The following is a 14,724-nucleotide window of genomic DNA, read 5'->3' on the forward strand; positions in this document are numbered from 1 at the left end:
AGAGAGAGAGAGAGAGAGAGAGAGAGAGAGAGAGAGAGAGAGAGAGAGAAGGAGAGAGAGAGAGAGATTATGCAATACACACCACTATGGACAGTCACACAGTGATGGACCTATACACCTATACATACATGTAGTTACATAGGTCATGTGCACATATTACTAGACACATTTCTTATTAGAAGACAAACACATAGATACTCAAAAGCAGACTCACACACAAACATAGTAAATAGATAGATAGATAGATAGATAGATAGATAGATAGATAGATAGATAGATAGATATGCTGGCACATACTAAACAGTGACACATTAATGTTTGGGGATATTACATCCACTGCACACACAGCAAAACAATGATGAACTCAGCACAGATGCACACTCACATGTACACACAACACATGTACACAGTCTTACACACACACACACACACACACACACGCATACACACACACTGACACAAATATTTGAGATCCGAAGATATAATGACACACCAGACACAACAAAGCACATCTCTGCAAGAAACTCTTGCAGAGAGCACACATACACTGACCTACACAGTCACACATACATTTTTACAGTCCTCAATGGTCTCCAGGTTCTTCTGTGACTGCTATGTAATCCTTCATTTCTTAGGGAAAAATGGTGACCCCAGGGGAACAGAGGTCTCCCGTCTCATCCTAAGAGCTTCTGGATCCCGTGTGACATCACCAGTCCCCTCACTGCTGCCACTGCTAGAAGCTCTGAGCTCTGTGCTGGGGGCACCAGGCACTGACACTTGGCTCTTGTTGGGAGAACAGAGAGAGTCTCTCTTGTCCACGGCCTGTGCTCGGCTCCAACTGCTGCATCTCCCAGAGGCTCTGCCCTGCCCCGGCTGCATAGGTATGTGGGGCCCAGGGACCCGGGGCTGGGCATTGGACCCATTGGGGACCACCTGGGGAGGGGTGGTGATGTCACAGCCAGGCTGTGGGAGCACAGCCAGGCTGTGGGAGCACAGCCTGGTGTACATCAGAGAGGCCAGGATGCACTCCCTCTGGTGGAATTAATTCTACAACTGTGCAGGGATTTGACAGTGCTGAGCCTCTAGATCAGTCCTTCAGGGGACTACCCTCCCTTCCCCCAAAGTTACTTTCTGTACTGGTGGTGGCCTCTGATCTGGTGGAAGTTCCTGGCCACAGGTGAATGGGTTTCAGTGTCCCACCCAGCTACAAGAGTGGTACCTCTAAGACCTTCCCTGGAAAGCCAGCGATCTAAGAGATGCCAGGCTACATAGCCCAGGCTTCACAGCAACCAAAACTGGGGTGAACAATCTGCACCTACCCCCATGAAAGGGGTAGCGTCTAAGAGGTTCCAAGGCCCTGAACCAAATCCTAGACAGTCAGATACTTCCACTGTGCTGCTGGCTACAAAGACCAGCTGCCCACTGCTTCTACCATTTGACCTCATATAGACACTGGCTACTTGGGGAATTCTGTGATTCTGGTCCAAAGTCCCCAGTGCAGCTGCTATTAATGGACACTAGAGAAAGTACAGGGTCCAGAAGGTTGTCTTCGTCACAGAGCTTAGCCTGAGAGTACCCACAAGAATTCAAGGTTGCCAACATGCTTAGGTGGGAGTCTACCCACAAAAGGTGGGACCCTAGAAAGTCCTTTTTTTGTTGTTGGTTTTTTTTTTTTTTTGTTTTTTTCAAGACAGAGTTTCTCTGTGTAGCCCTGGCTGTCCTAGAACTCACTTTGTAGACCAGGTTGGCCTCGAACTCAGAAATCTGCCTGCATCTATCTCCCTAGAAAGTCCTTTTCTAAATCAAGCGTGGTAGCTCATTTTCAAATTCTCACCGCGTGCGAGGCTAAGGCAGTTCTAGGCCAACCTAGGATATATAGCAAGCTCAAGGCCAGCATGGGCTCCAGAGCAAGACCCTGTCTAAAACAATAGAGAAACAAAACCACATAAGGCCTTTTAAAAGATTCTGGGTACCTCACTGAGAAGTACAGGGAAATATTCAGCTTTAGGCCTGCAAGAGTCCTTCCTGCTCTGGCCACCTTGGAGTTCTGGAACTTCCTATGAACCACAAGGGTTTTCCTGTCCTGGGTGTCCCCAACCTTTGCAGAGACCCCACCAGGCAGGAGTCACTCTATCTGTCCCTGTCCACCCCCACTAAATTGTTTGGTGAGAAAGGCTGGGCTGGCAAATTGTTGGGAACAAAAAAAGGGGGGCCCAGGGAAGGCCCTGGGGAAGAAGCAGGGGGAGAAATATACCAGAGTTCCTATGCTCTGGGCAGGCGGACATGGGGAGACTGCCAGGCCCTTTCCACTAGGCCCTAGGTGGGCATCTAAGTCTCTGACCCCACTCGGCGGGGGTGGAGGAGAGAAGGGGCAGCCCCTGACCGGGGACCCCGAGGCGACACCCCGGGGTTATAGGAGAGAGGGATAAGGGAAGGAGTTCCCAACACTGACCAGAGTGCACAGCGGGACTTGATGGAGCAGAGACTCTCTATGGTTTAAGAGCTTTATTATAGAAATACAGGGAGAGCCGGGTGTGGTGACTCACACCTTTAATCCCAGCACTCGGGAGGCAGAGGCAGGTGGATTTCTGAGTTCGAGGCCAGCCTGGTCTACAGAGTGAGTTCCAGAACAGCCAGGGCTATACAGAGAAACCCTGTCTTGAAAAAAAAAGAAAGAAAGAAAGAAAGAAATACAAGGAGAAAGAGAGAAGGGAGAGAGAGAGGAGAGGAGAGGAGAGGAGAGGAGAGGAGAAGACAAAGAGAGGGTGAGCTCTTGTGGGGGCTGTGGGAGGTGGTAACTTAGGCAGGGGCCAGAGTTCCAGGAGCATGAGGGAACACCTACCGTGTCTTGAAGGTGAATTATGACCATCGGGGTTCAGACCTCAGCTCAACTGGATACCAGCCTGCAATTCCCCATAGCAAATGTCGTTTGTCTCGCGGATACATGGATGGCTGGCCTTTAGGGTGGGAGCTACTAAGGCTGGATTAGAAAGGCCAGGGGGCAGCCCTGCCTGGAGACCAAGCTCCATCATTCCTGTTCTTCCCTGTGCCCCCCAGAGCCTGCCTGATCATAGCTGCAGAATGGCCTCCAGCCCAGTTGGAGTTCCTAGCCCACAGGTAAATGGTTCTTGATCCTCCTCCCAATACCCAGCACCCTGCACCAGGGACTCCCAAGGCTGAGGAAATCTGTGGAGATCCTGGCCAGCACAATGGGCTTTCAACCAGAACTTGGATCTTCCGGGTTACTGTGAGTCCCCTGGGATGGCCATTTGCAAGGAAAAGTGAAGAGAGATTTAGCTGGGCGTTATAAGAAGTAGATTTGGTTAGAAAAAAATTATGAGATTGGTTTTGAAAATACATAGGTTCAAGTCCCACCCCGGCTACCTGTAAGACCTTGAGCAACAACTCTCTGGCTTCCATTCGTTTTAAGATTTATTTGTTTATTTATTATTTATTTATTTATTTATTTATTTATTTATTTATTTATTTTATGTATATGAGTATAGTGTAGCTGTACAGATGGTTATGAGCCATAATGTGGTTGCTGGGAATTGAACTCAGGACCTCTGCTTGCTCTGTCCCCACTTGCTCCAGCCCCACTCACTCCATCCCAAAGTTTTATTTATTATTACATGTAAGTACACTGTAATAACTGTCTTTAGACACCCCAGAAGAGGGCCTCAGATCTCATTACAGATGGTTGTGAGTCACCATGTGGTTGCTGTGATTTGAACTCAAGACTTTTGGAAGAGCAGTCAGTGCTCCTACCCACTGAGCCATCTCACCAGCCCCCATTTTCTTTCTTTATAATTGTCATGATTTGTTAGGAGAAGCAAGTTTGATGTGAGTGGTTAGATGGAAGAGTGGGTGGGCACAAGGGACCAAAACCAAAAGAGGAAGGGGGTGGAGAGGGTGGGATGGGGATAAGCTGATAGTGATGTTGGCAGAACTGAGGCCTGGTTCAAAGGAAGGTGAGGAGGCTTGACGATCTTCATTCATTGCTTCTTTCTTTATATGTCTTCAGCCCTCTAGGGCCAATGGGAACATCAACCTGGGGCCATCAGCCAACCCAAAGTGAGTTCTGGTTTCGAAGATGAAACTCCCCCCTGGCTGTCCCATGGCGGGTTCTCCTTAGAAATGAAATCTAAGGTCCCTGGTGTGCTCAAAACCTTTGCCAGCTGGCCCAGCATCCCTCTTCCCCTACGCCCACTCAGCTTCATCTCTCATTAACTTCCCTGCTTTGACCCAGGCTGAGCCTCTCGCCTGGAATGACCCCAAACATCTGCACTGTCAGCAACTCTCCAGACCCTTCTCCTACTGTGGGCGGGGGTGGGGATGGGGGTGAGGGGCGGATGGGCAGACTGCCTTCTGCACGTGTACCTGATTCGCCTCTCCTAACTGGTCTGTGAGCTGGGTGGGTGTAAGGCTGAGTCTTTTAAGTGACTTTGGGTTGTGAGACGTGTTCTTCACTGACCGGGCCATGAGGCTCCTGCCAAGCCACCTGCCTTTTCCAGGTCTGAAGTTAACCAGAGTCCCGGCTTCCTGAGCGTCCAAAGGCTAACCTGTGCTCTTCTCCTGTCCACAGTGCCCGACCCACAGACTTTGATTTCCTCAAAGTCATTGGCAAAGGGAACTATGGGAAGGTAAGTAAGGACCTCAGGAGGCTGGGGTCTCTTCCTCTGCAGCCTTCCACCTGCTGTCTTCCATTAGCATATGTAAGCAAAGGCTCACATGCCACACACTTGCAGAATGGGTATGGGGGCTGCCAGAAGAGCCCCATCATCCCTGAAGTCTTGTGTCTTTACTTTTTGCAGGTCCTACTGGCCAAGCGCAAGTCGGACGGAGCCTTCTACGCAGTGAAGGTGCTACAAAAGAAGTCCATCTTAAAGAACAAAGAGGTACCTGAGCTCAGGAAAGCTCACTTCCCTTCCTGCTTCTAGGAGGCTTCTCAAGACGGTCCCATCTCCAAGAGGTCTATAGGGAACAGCTCAGAAAGTCCAGCGGCACACAGGACCCTAACCTTCCTAGAGGAAGGCAGGTTAAGCCATCTCCCTAGGAGCCTCATGGAGGATGCAGGATCCTCTGAACTATCTGCCCTCTCTAGGGAGCAGGCTCCCAAGTGCGCACTGTGGGCTCACACCATGCCCCCTTCAAAGGTCCCTTCGGCCTGGCCAGCTTGGAAGGGAGGTAGGTCTTCCTGCATGAATGGTCTCGAATGGATCCTGACAGTAAATAGCACTCTGATGGTTTGAGAAATAAAGGTGGCATACCCAGGGGCTAGGGAGATGGCTAAGACAATAAAACGCTCTCTGTGCAAGCACAAGGACCTGAGTTTGGTCCCCTAGAACCCACAGGAAAGGCTAAGCACGGCAGCAAGTCTCTCTAATCCCAGTACTGCAGAGATAGGTCCAGTGGGACCCTGTCTCAAAGACTATGGAGGAGAGGGGCTTCTGTCATCAACTTATTAAAGATGCTCTCGGACACACACAAACACAGAGCGGGGAGGAGGGAGGGAGGGGCGGGGTTTTTCAGATAGATAAAATAGCAGGATCATATATGTAGTATATGCTTTGCTTGTCACCCCAGGGCAGGGGTTTCTGGAGTTACACTAGTCTGAAGTGGCTGGGGTTGGGGCTCAAGACACTGACTTCTAAGTACGAGACAAGGAGTGTGGGGACAATCAAGAGCCCACGTGGGCGTTTGAACCAAGGCAAGGAGACCTCCAGAAGCAAGGTCACCTGGAATGTCCCGAGCTGTGACATGGACCCCCGTCTGTTACTCCACAGCAGAGCCACATCATGGCAGAGCGCAACGTGCTGCTGAAGAACGTGAGGCACCCCTTCCTCGTGGGCCTGCGCTACTCCTTCCAGACCCCGGAGAAGCTCTACTTTGTGCTTGACTATGTCAATGGGGGAGAGGTGAGCGGACCGTGGGAGGGGAGCCGGCCTCGCACATGCTCACTGTGTACCCCCACCGCATCCCTACCACAGATTCACTTGGTAGCCCAACAAACAGAGGTTCAGCCCAGTAAGTCGTTTCTCAAGATAACCCAGTCTATAGCGAGAGGGTCCTCTTCACCCCCGCTGCTATACTTTCCTGCCTTTCCCACACAAGGTGGCCCAGCCTCACTCTCATAGACTCCAGGAAAGGTCACTGCCAGAGAGAAATGTGTGGTCATTGTTTCCAATACTGCCGTTTCCCACAACCAGGTCACAGGGTAAGAAATAACCCATCACTATCATTTTTTTTTTTTTAAAATCTTACTTTCCTGGGCAGTAGTGGTGGTGCATGCTTTTAATCCCAGCATTTGAGAGGCAGGCAGAGGCAGGTAGATTTCTGTGAGTTTGGGGCCAACCTGGTCTACAGAGTGAGTTCCAGGATAGCCAAGGCTACACAGAGAGACCCCATCTTAAAAATCCAATGGGAGGGGAAAAAAAGAAAAAGTAAAAAGAAAAAAATCTTATTTATTTTCATGTATGTGTATTGTACACACACATTTTTATGTGCGGGGCAAACATGTGAGTGTGTGTGGATTTGCACATGGAGGCCAGAGATTGATGTCAAAAGTCACCCCCCCCCCAGGTTCTCTTCCATCTTTTTCATCAAGGCAAGATCTCTTAAGCAAGCCCAGAGCTTGACATTGTAGCTAGTCTTGCTAGCCAGCTTGCTCTGGTGTTCCTTGGTCTCCATCTATTGAGGCTCGAATTACAGATGGGCAGCCGTGGCCACATGGCATTTAAATTGGTCTCTGGGGATCTGGACTTGGGTCCTGTCTTAGTTAGCATTTTTCCTGCTGTGAACAGACACCACCACAGCCAAGGCAAGTCTTATGAGGACAACATTTAATTGGAGCTGGCTTACAGGTTCAGAGGCTCAGTCCAGTATCATCAAGGTGGGAGCATGACAGCATCCAGGCAGGCATGGTGCAGGAGGAGCTGAGAATTCTATATCTTCATCTGAAGGCTGCTAGCAGAATACTGGCTTCCAGGTAGCTAGGATGAAAATCTTAAAGCCCACACCCACAGTGACACACCTACTCCAACAGGGCCACACCTCCTAATTGTGCCACTCCCTGGGCCGAGCATATACAAACCATCACAGGTCCTCATACAAGCACTTTAACCACTGAGTCATCTCTCTATCCTGATGTCACTGCCTAAGTAGAGACCTGAGCCACTTGCTAACCCCAAAACAGGGCAGGGACAAGTTGGGCACAAACGTGGGCTTTTGCTTTGTCTCCCTGAACAAGGGGCAAGACTTAGTGGGGCTGTCCTCCGCTGCACCAGATTTCAGCCCGAGTCCAGCAGGGGAGGCTTTATTCTGCACATCCCTAAACGATGGCTTTGCAACTCACAAAGCAGACCAAACAGGGAAATCTAAGCTGGGCTGTGTGACGTCCTAATGCTTGGGTAGGAGGAAAAAATACAATGTTGCTGGGCATGGTGCCTCACACCTGTAATCCCAACACGTGGGATACAGAGGTAGGAGGACTGTGAGTTCAAGGCCAGTCTGGGTTCCATAGAGTCTACTTCCTGCCCTACCACCACCACCAAAGTATGTCTTGAACTACCTGGTTTCAAGTTCCAGCTCTGCCAGCTCTGAACTCGGGGACCTTAGACAAATCACTGAACTCCTCTGACATGAAACGGACATCACAGTAGAGAGCTTGAAGATGGTCATGAGGATTAAATAAGTGGCATTGAAGGGGCATGATTTGTAGTGTGGAACACAGTAGTTAATTAATTATGCTGGCTGATTGGAGCCTCAGAGAGCCCAGGTGCCTGGAAAGGTGGAGTCAGCATGTAGTCTCTTGGTTTACATACACTGCAGTTTAGAATAGGGCCAGAAGCCTGCACAGAGGAGAGGGTCTTGGTGGAACCCTGTTTCGTGTGCTGGGAGCTGGAGTCCAGCTGCCATCTCTCTCTCCTTTCTCCTAGCTCTTCTTCCATCTACAGCGGGAACGCAGGTTCCTGGAGCCCCGGGCCAGGTTCTACACTGCAGAGGTGGCAAGCGCCATCGGTTACCTTCACTCTCTCAACATCATCTACAGGTGAAGCCTGCTCTTGGCTCATGATCAGCCCCAGAACCTTCTTGCTCCATCAGGCAGGGCTTGTGTGGGCTGTGACGCCCCGGTGACCCCGGTCTGTGAACAGAGAGGGCTCCCCTCCTTTTTGGAGAACTTTCCCAAGGCTGTCCTCCATTTTCAGAGTCAAGCCGGCCTCCCTGGGTTTTCCTTATTCTCCTGTGGGAGCTTCCATGAGTCGTTCTCCTGCTAGGACCAGAGTCCCCAGTTCACTCAGTTAAATGGCTGTTTTTTCTTATTTTCTGCAGAGACCTGAAGCCAGAAAACATTCTCTTGGACTGCCAGGTATGTGAGGGGTGTGTGTGTGTGTAGCTCTAATATGTGTCCTCTACACATGGTCTGTATATATTGGTACTTGTGTATTACATATGTATGTATATGATAACATTCATTCTTGTATGTGTATGTGTACATATGTAATCTTGTACATATGTATGTATAGACTCATATGTACAGGAGTGCATGTGCAAATATCAGTGCAGATATATACATAAACACATACACATACATATACAGAATTGGCACACTGTGGTTGCAAGAGAGACCTCAACAAACCTCACAGGATTAGAACCTAAGCAGGGATTGCTCTTTAGGATGGGAATAAACTGAGACAAGGAGATTTGGGCCTTCGTGACCCTCAGTGCTCAGTTGCTGGATGTGGATTGTCCTCTAGGGGGCAGCATAACGTTGGAAAAGAGGTCCTAGAGGTGCAGTAAGGATTAAAAGCATGGCAGCTCCAGGAGTCTGATAGTATCTATGGAGTCCGCCGATAAGAGCCCCTCAATATCCCTCTACCGTCTCCATCCTCACACCCAGCTAGCTAGCGCCGGTGGGTTTGTCAGCCTCCAGCCCCCCACTAAGCAGACTGCTACCCAGCAAGAACATCCTGGATTTGCCACTGTTGTAGGCACGGGCCTGCGTCTTGATAAACTAGGGAAGATGGCAGAGTGCCATGTCCCTGGTCAGTGCCCTGAGGTCTCCTGGCATCCAGGCCACGAACTCTGGGTCTGCATGAAGCATGCAGCTGTGTCTCCTCACCAATACTCCACAGCCACGGCTCTAGGGTGTGGAGTTTGAGTTTTGGCCACGTCTCTCCCCCCACAGGGTCACGTGGTACTGACCGATTTCGGCCTTTGCAAGGAATGTGTAGAGCCTGAGGAGACCACGTCCACCTTCTGCGGCACCCCTGAGGTATGTGGAAGATCTATGGAGAAAGCAGACCGGGAATGGCTGAGCTCACAGACACTAAATACAGCCCGCAGGCTACAGCAGAAGGGCCTTGTTTCGTTCTCCCCAGCTCTTCCGTGAGGCAGCGCTGTGCTGAGTCTTCGTTTCTTTGGGTCAGGGAACCAGCTCTGGGGGGACCCAGCTACCCTCTGGTGAATTCAGCTGCTGCCCAGTGGAAATAGGTCAGCTCTGGCTGGATGTGGGGTTGCACGCCTGCAATCCCAACACTTGGAAAGTGGGAATAGGAGGTGGGGATCAGGAGTTCGAAGCCAGCTTTATTATAGAGTAGGTCCCAGGTCAGATGGGAACTTCAGGAAACTAAATACATGTAAACCTTATTTATTTATTTATTTATTTATTGTGGTCTTAAGGATTGAACTCAGAGCCTCAGAAACTATATATTAAAAAGGTAAAATCATGTAAAGAAAGTATCTAATTAAAAAAGAAAAAGAAAAAAGGAAAATATCCAAGAAAAGAAAAGAAAAGAAAAGAAAAGAAAAGAAAAGAAAAGGTAAAACCATGTGCTGGAAAGGTGGCTCTGTGGTTAAGAGCAGTGGTTACTCTTCGAGGGAAGCTAGGTTTGGTTCCCAGTGTGCAGTTGGACCTGGAGTTATAGACAGTTGGTCTGTAACTCCAGGTCCAAAGGATTCAGTGCTCCCTTCTGGCCTCCAGGGATACTGCATATAAGTGGTGCAAGCAAAACACCCATACATACAAAATAGAAATAAATAAGTTAAATATATATATGTATATGTGTATATGTATGTGTGTATGTATGTATGTGTGTGTATGTATGTGTATGTATGTATGTGTGTNTATGTATGTATGTATGTATGTATGTGTGTATGTGTGTGTATGTACGTATGTGTGTGTATGTGTGTATGTATGTATGTATGTATGTATGTATGTGTGTGTATGTATGTATGTATGCATGTATGTATGTATAAAGACAGGGATGAAGAGATGTCTCAGGAGTTAAGAGCATTTGTTGCTCTTGCAGAGGATCAGGAATTGGGTCTCGTGGCAGCTCACAGCCATCTCTAACTCCAGTTCCAAACAATATGACCTTCTTTTGGCCTTTGTTGGCGCTACAAACATGTGGCACACACATGCATGAAGGCAAAACACCCATACACATAAAATAAAATTAAAGAAATCTTTAAGCAAAAAAAAAAAAAAAACCACGGGAATCAGGTTGTAGCTTGATGGTAGAGCGCTCGTCAAGGCTTACATTCGCAGCACCAAATACACGCACAGAATGAGAAGGAACGAGCAATGCTAGGGCATCTTGGCACATGCTGCTAAGCCCTTCCTTTGAAAGGTGAGGCAGGTAGATCTATGTGAGTTTGAGACCAGCCTGGACTACATAAGTTAGGTCTTGTCTTGGTGTGTTTGTGTAAGGAGAAATTGGTGAAACTAATTTTAATAATATTTTATTTCACTCGATATATCTCAAATATTCTAATTTTAATATACATTCAGTATAAATTTGTTAAATAGGTCTGTCAAGACGGCTTAACATGTAAGGGCATGTTTTGCCAAGCATAAGGATCAGAGTTCAATGCCCAGAACCCACGTGGTAGGACAGAACTGATCTCTCTCTCTCTCTCTCTCTCTCTCTCTCTCTCTCTCTGTGTGTGTGTGGTGTGTGTGTGTGTGTGTGTGTATGTGTATGGATCGTGCACACACACACACAAGTGTAAAAACTGTTGAAATAATTAATTCTTTTCTGTCTTACAATCTAGCATATGAGACTAGTTTACATTTATAGCCCATCTCAGCTGTGATCGGTCACATTTCAGTAGACACAGATCTTGATCATCTGCAGAAGCAATTGTTTGATAGCCACATGTGGCTCGTGGCCACTGTATTGGATGGCACTGCTCCACAGGGCCAAGTCCTTGACCGTGAGAGCCTGGCCTGAGAGTTAAGGTCAGGGAAGTATTAAACATAAATCTTCCTCCCTCTTTCAGAGATCCTAGGAGGTTAAAATGTGTGGATTTCTGTAATCCCTACAGAAATTGAGAGGGTGAGGCAGAGGGATTGTAAGACACTACCTCAAGATAATAATTAGGGCTGCCTGGCATGCATGAGGCCCTGAATTCAACCTCTAGGACCACAATCAGTCAATCAATCAGTAAATATTGCATGTCTGAGTGGGAATTCACATGTCTATCTGACTTGCCTTGGGTTTAAAACCTCCCCTTGAATATCCACAAGTCTTGGATGGTGAACCTTGACGTGGGAGGGCCCCTGTAGCTCGAGCAGGCTTCAGAAGGAGCAAAGGGTTGAGGTTGCAAAGTGGAACTGCTCCTCTCTGTTTTCCCTGGGGCATGGCCTCCCTGTGTGCCTCTGTCAGCCTGCAGAGTTGTTCTGGACCTTCAGATCGGGTCCTCCCGTTGGTACTTAGGGAGCTGATGCTAAGCAACCTCTCCCAGCAAGGATCATTAGCTATGTTTGTACATTGGGTACCTACTGAATGATTCTGATCCTACCGCAAAGCCTGACAACAGTCAGTCCTTTCTTGGGTACAACTAGCAATAGGGGTGGGGGATACGGAATTGTAACTGATGTAGGAGATACTCCTTCTTCTAGAAATGTCGCTGCTCAGGACCCAGGCACACAGACAGACAAGAGTCCCTTCCTTTGCTCCTGTGTCCCCAATAGGGACTCCATGTCCCTTTTTTTTTAACTCGTGTGTGTGTGTGTGTGTGTGTGTGTGTGTGTGTGTGTAGTATGGGCACATACTCATGTGTATATGGAGAAGTTCATGTGCACATGCGTATGAAGGTCAGTAGTTGGTGTCAGGTACTTTCCCTAGTCACTCTCCACATTATTATTATTATTATTATTATTATTATTATTATTATTATTATTTTATTTATTTGATTTTTTTCGAGACAGGGTTTCTCTGTATAGTCCTGGCTGTCCTGGAACAGCCAGGCTGTTCCACTTTGTAGACCAGGCTGGCCTCGAACTCAGAAATCCGCCTGTCTCTGCCTCCCAAGTGCTAGGATTAAAGGCGGGCGCCACCACTGCCCAGCTCCACATTATTTTTTTGGCGCAATGTCCCAGACTGAACCTGGAGTCTATCCATTTGGCTAGGCTAGCTGGTCAACAATCCAGTGATCCACTTGTGCCTACCCCGACCCTATGCCATGTCACTGGAGCTACAAATATAAGCCATCTCACCTGGCTTGTGTGTGACTGCTGAGGATTTAGATACAGGTCTTCACGCTTATACACCAAGTGTATCTCCAGCTACCACTTTGATTCTGTCTTCTTTTAAGGATAAGGAAGCCAACGTTCTGGCAGGTCAAGTGCTCTTTCTAGACCTATCCACTGAAGCCGGCTCAGAGCTGTATGGTTCTCTTCCCTTCCACAGACCCATGTAGTCCTTCAGGGCAGCTATTTCTGTTGCTGGGACTCAGTTCCTTAACAGCAAAGAGGTCACCAAGCCCTTGAGACAGGCAGAAATTCAGCACTGCCTCAGTTTCTTTCCCTGTGCCAGACATGGCTGGCTGCCTGGCATGTTTTCATCAGTATGGCCTGAAATGCACCCCTTTCTGCCCCTCTCCCCTGACATTAAGGTTTCCGCCGGGCGTGGTGGCGCACGCCTTTAATCCCAGCACTTGGGAGGCAGAGGCAGGCGGATTTCTGAGTTCGAGGCCAGCCTGGTCTACAGAGTGAGTTCCAGGACAGCCAGGGCTATACAGAGATACCCTGTCTCAGAAAACAAACAAACAAAAAAAAGGTTTCCAGAACAAGGGTGTGCCACATTCCATTAGCTTTGTCCCTTTAGGGCAAAGGTAATCTTAGGACACAGATACTCTATAGGTGACCATACACAAATAAGAAGTTATGGCTGCTTCTGAATTGCAGATCTGGCTTGGCGCATAGATCACAGACAGGTTGCAGTTCCCTTAACCCATTTGTCTGGTACTCCTGTGAGATGTACAACATGCATAACCATGCAGGGCAGTCTTGTCTGACCTCCGGTATGCCCCAGTGCACTGCAAAGGACCTGTCATCAGCCAGACCTCTAGTGAGCAAATATTGATGACCGCAGGAGAAGCTATGACATTCTGATGACAGGAACCACTTCTGTGATTTTCTCCTTCGAGCGCCTTGTTTATGTATAGAGAAACTGAGACTGGGGGCTCCTCAGATAACTCTACTTCCTCTACAGTACTTGGCTCCGGAAGTGCTTCGTAAAGAGCCTTACGATCGAGCAGTGGACTGGTGGTGCTTAGGGGCAGTCCTCTATGAGATGCTACATGGCCTGGTGAGTGACAGATATGCCTACAGGGCACACATGACTTGGGAAAGCTGAGGGTGGTCCCCAGTTTATACAGCTTATTCTAGCTTTGCATGGGAAATTAAATGAGCTATCTGTCCACCCTGGGGAGCATAGGTACAACACAGCCTTTTTACAGAGTATAGAGTTACTTCTACTGTACCAAGAAGGAAACGAAGGCTGAAAGGTCACAGTGCTGATAGACTGGGAGCCACCACGGACTGTATGCGTAGGTGGAAGCCTGTGTATACCTTCCTGAGGCTGGCTTTCCTCTGGGCTGGGTTCTCCAGCATGGCACAGTGCAGCAGAAAGAGTCAGCTCTGAGTAGGTAGAAGGACCAATGGGTGGAGGAGCTGGAGGAAGAGCCAGGAGGGGTAGACTGTGACAGTAGTTTAAAGCCCTGCTCTTAGCTCTAGGGTTTAATGGTCTTCAGCCTTGTCTACTATAATCTGGCCATTTGTAGCCTCTGGCAGAAGATGTCTGTGAGGCCAGGAAGAAATGGGAAAGATGAGAGTAAAATATTTGGTACACAGGTGGTCCAAGGACCTCCTCAAGCCTCCCATGGGTGGGGAAACCCTGTGACTTCTCACCAATCCTTCGTCCTACATTGGAAGCCTGGAGGTCCTTTCTCTTTCTTCCTGACCCACGAGCTGTAGCCCTGGACACAGGCCTGGACAGATCCTCCGGGCTATCCCAGCTTGCTCTAACACCCTATGAGATCCCTTTCCATGGCTTCATGGCTGAAGCTTTTCTCCCTTTTCTCCCCAGCCCCCCTTCTTCAACACAGATGTGGCCCAGATGTATGAGAACATTTTACATCAGCCGCTACAGATCCCTGGAGGCCGGACAGTGGCTGCCTGTGACCTCCTGCAAGGTCTTCTGCACAAGGACCAGAGGCAGCGGCTGGGCTCCAAGGAAGACTTTGTAGGTGACCAAGAGAAGAGCACTGGTCCCTTCCTTCAGAGACAGCTCAGAAGTACCTGGGGTGGGGTTGTCTTCTGCTGCCCTGTAAACCTAGGGGCTGCTAGTGCATTTGCTAGAAATTACCTTTCTAGCTGTTGCTCTCTCTCTCTCTCTCTCTCTCTCTCTCTCTCTCTCTCTCTCTCTCTCTCTCTCT

General features: G+C 48.7%; 1 protein-coding gene across 2 annotated transcripts in view; it reads left to right on the forward strand.

Annotated features, from left to right (window-relative positions):
• Sgk2 (serum/glucocorticoid regulated kinase 2) overlaps positions 1–14,724 on the forward strand; it is a 25,868-nt gene that overhangs the window by 3,346 nt on the left and 7,798 nt on the right. The window contains exons 2-12 of one of the 2 annotated variants that reach the window (XM_021193118.2): positions 636–881; positions 3,058–3,117; positions 4,025–4,074; positions 4,586–4,643; positions 4,815–4,898; positions 5,787–5,918; positions 7,938–8,050; positions 8,332–8,368; positions 9,188–9,274; positions 13,500–13,595; positions 14,376–14,531. In XM_021193118.2, coding sequence (XP_021048777.1) covers positions 3,082–3,117; positions 4,025–4,074; positions 4,586–4,643; positions 4,815–4,898; positions 5,787–5,918; positions 7,938–8,050; positions 8,332–8,368; positions 9,188–9,274; positions 13,500–13,595; positions 14,376–14,531 — 849 coding nt within the window. In that variant the 5' untranslated portion in view covers positions 636–881; positions 3,058–3,081. The remainder of the gene's footprint in view (positions 1–635; positions 882–3,057; positions 3,118–4,024; positions 4,075–4,585; positions 4,644–4,814; positions 4,899–5,786; positions 5,919–7,937; positions 8,051–8,331; positions 8,369–9,187; positions 9,275–13,499; positions 13,596–14,375; positions 14,532–14,724) is intronic. The other variant, XM_021193120.2, reaches the window with a different exon arrangement.

Source organism: Mus pahari, chromosome 3 (assembly GCF_900095145.1).
Source record: "Mus pahari chromosome 3, PAHARI_EIJ_v1.1, whole genome shotgun sequence".
NCBI classification, from domain to species: Eukaryota; Metazoa; Chordata; class Mammalia; order Rodentia; family Muridae; genus Mus; species Mus pahari.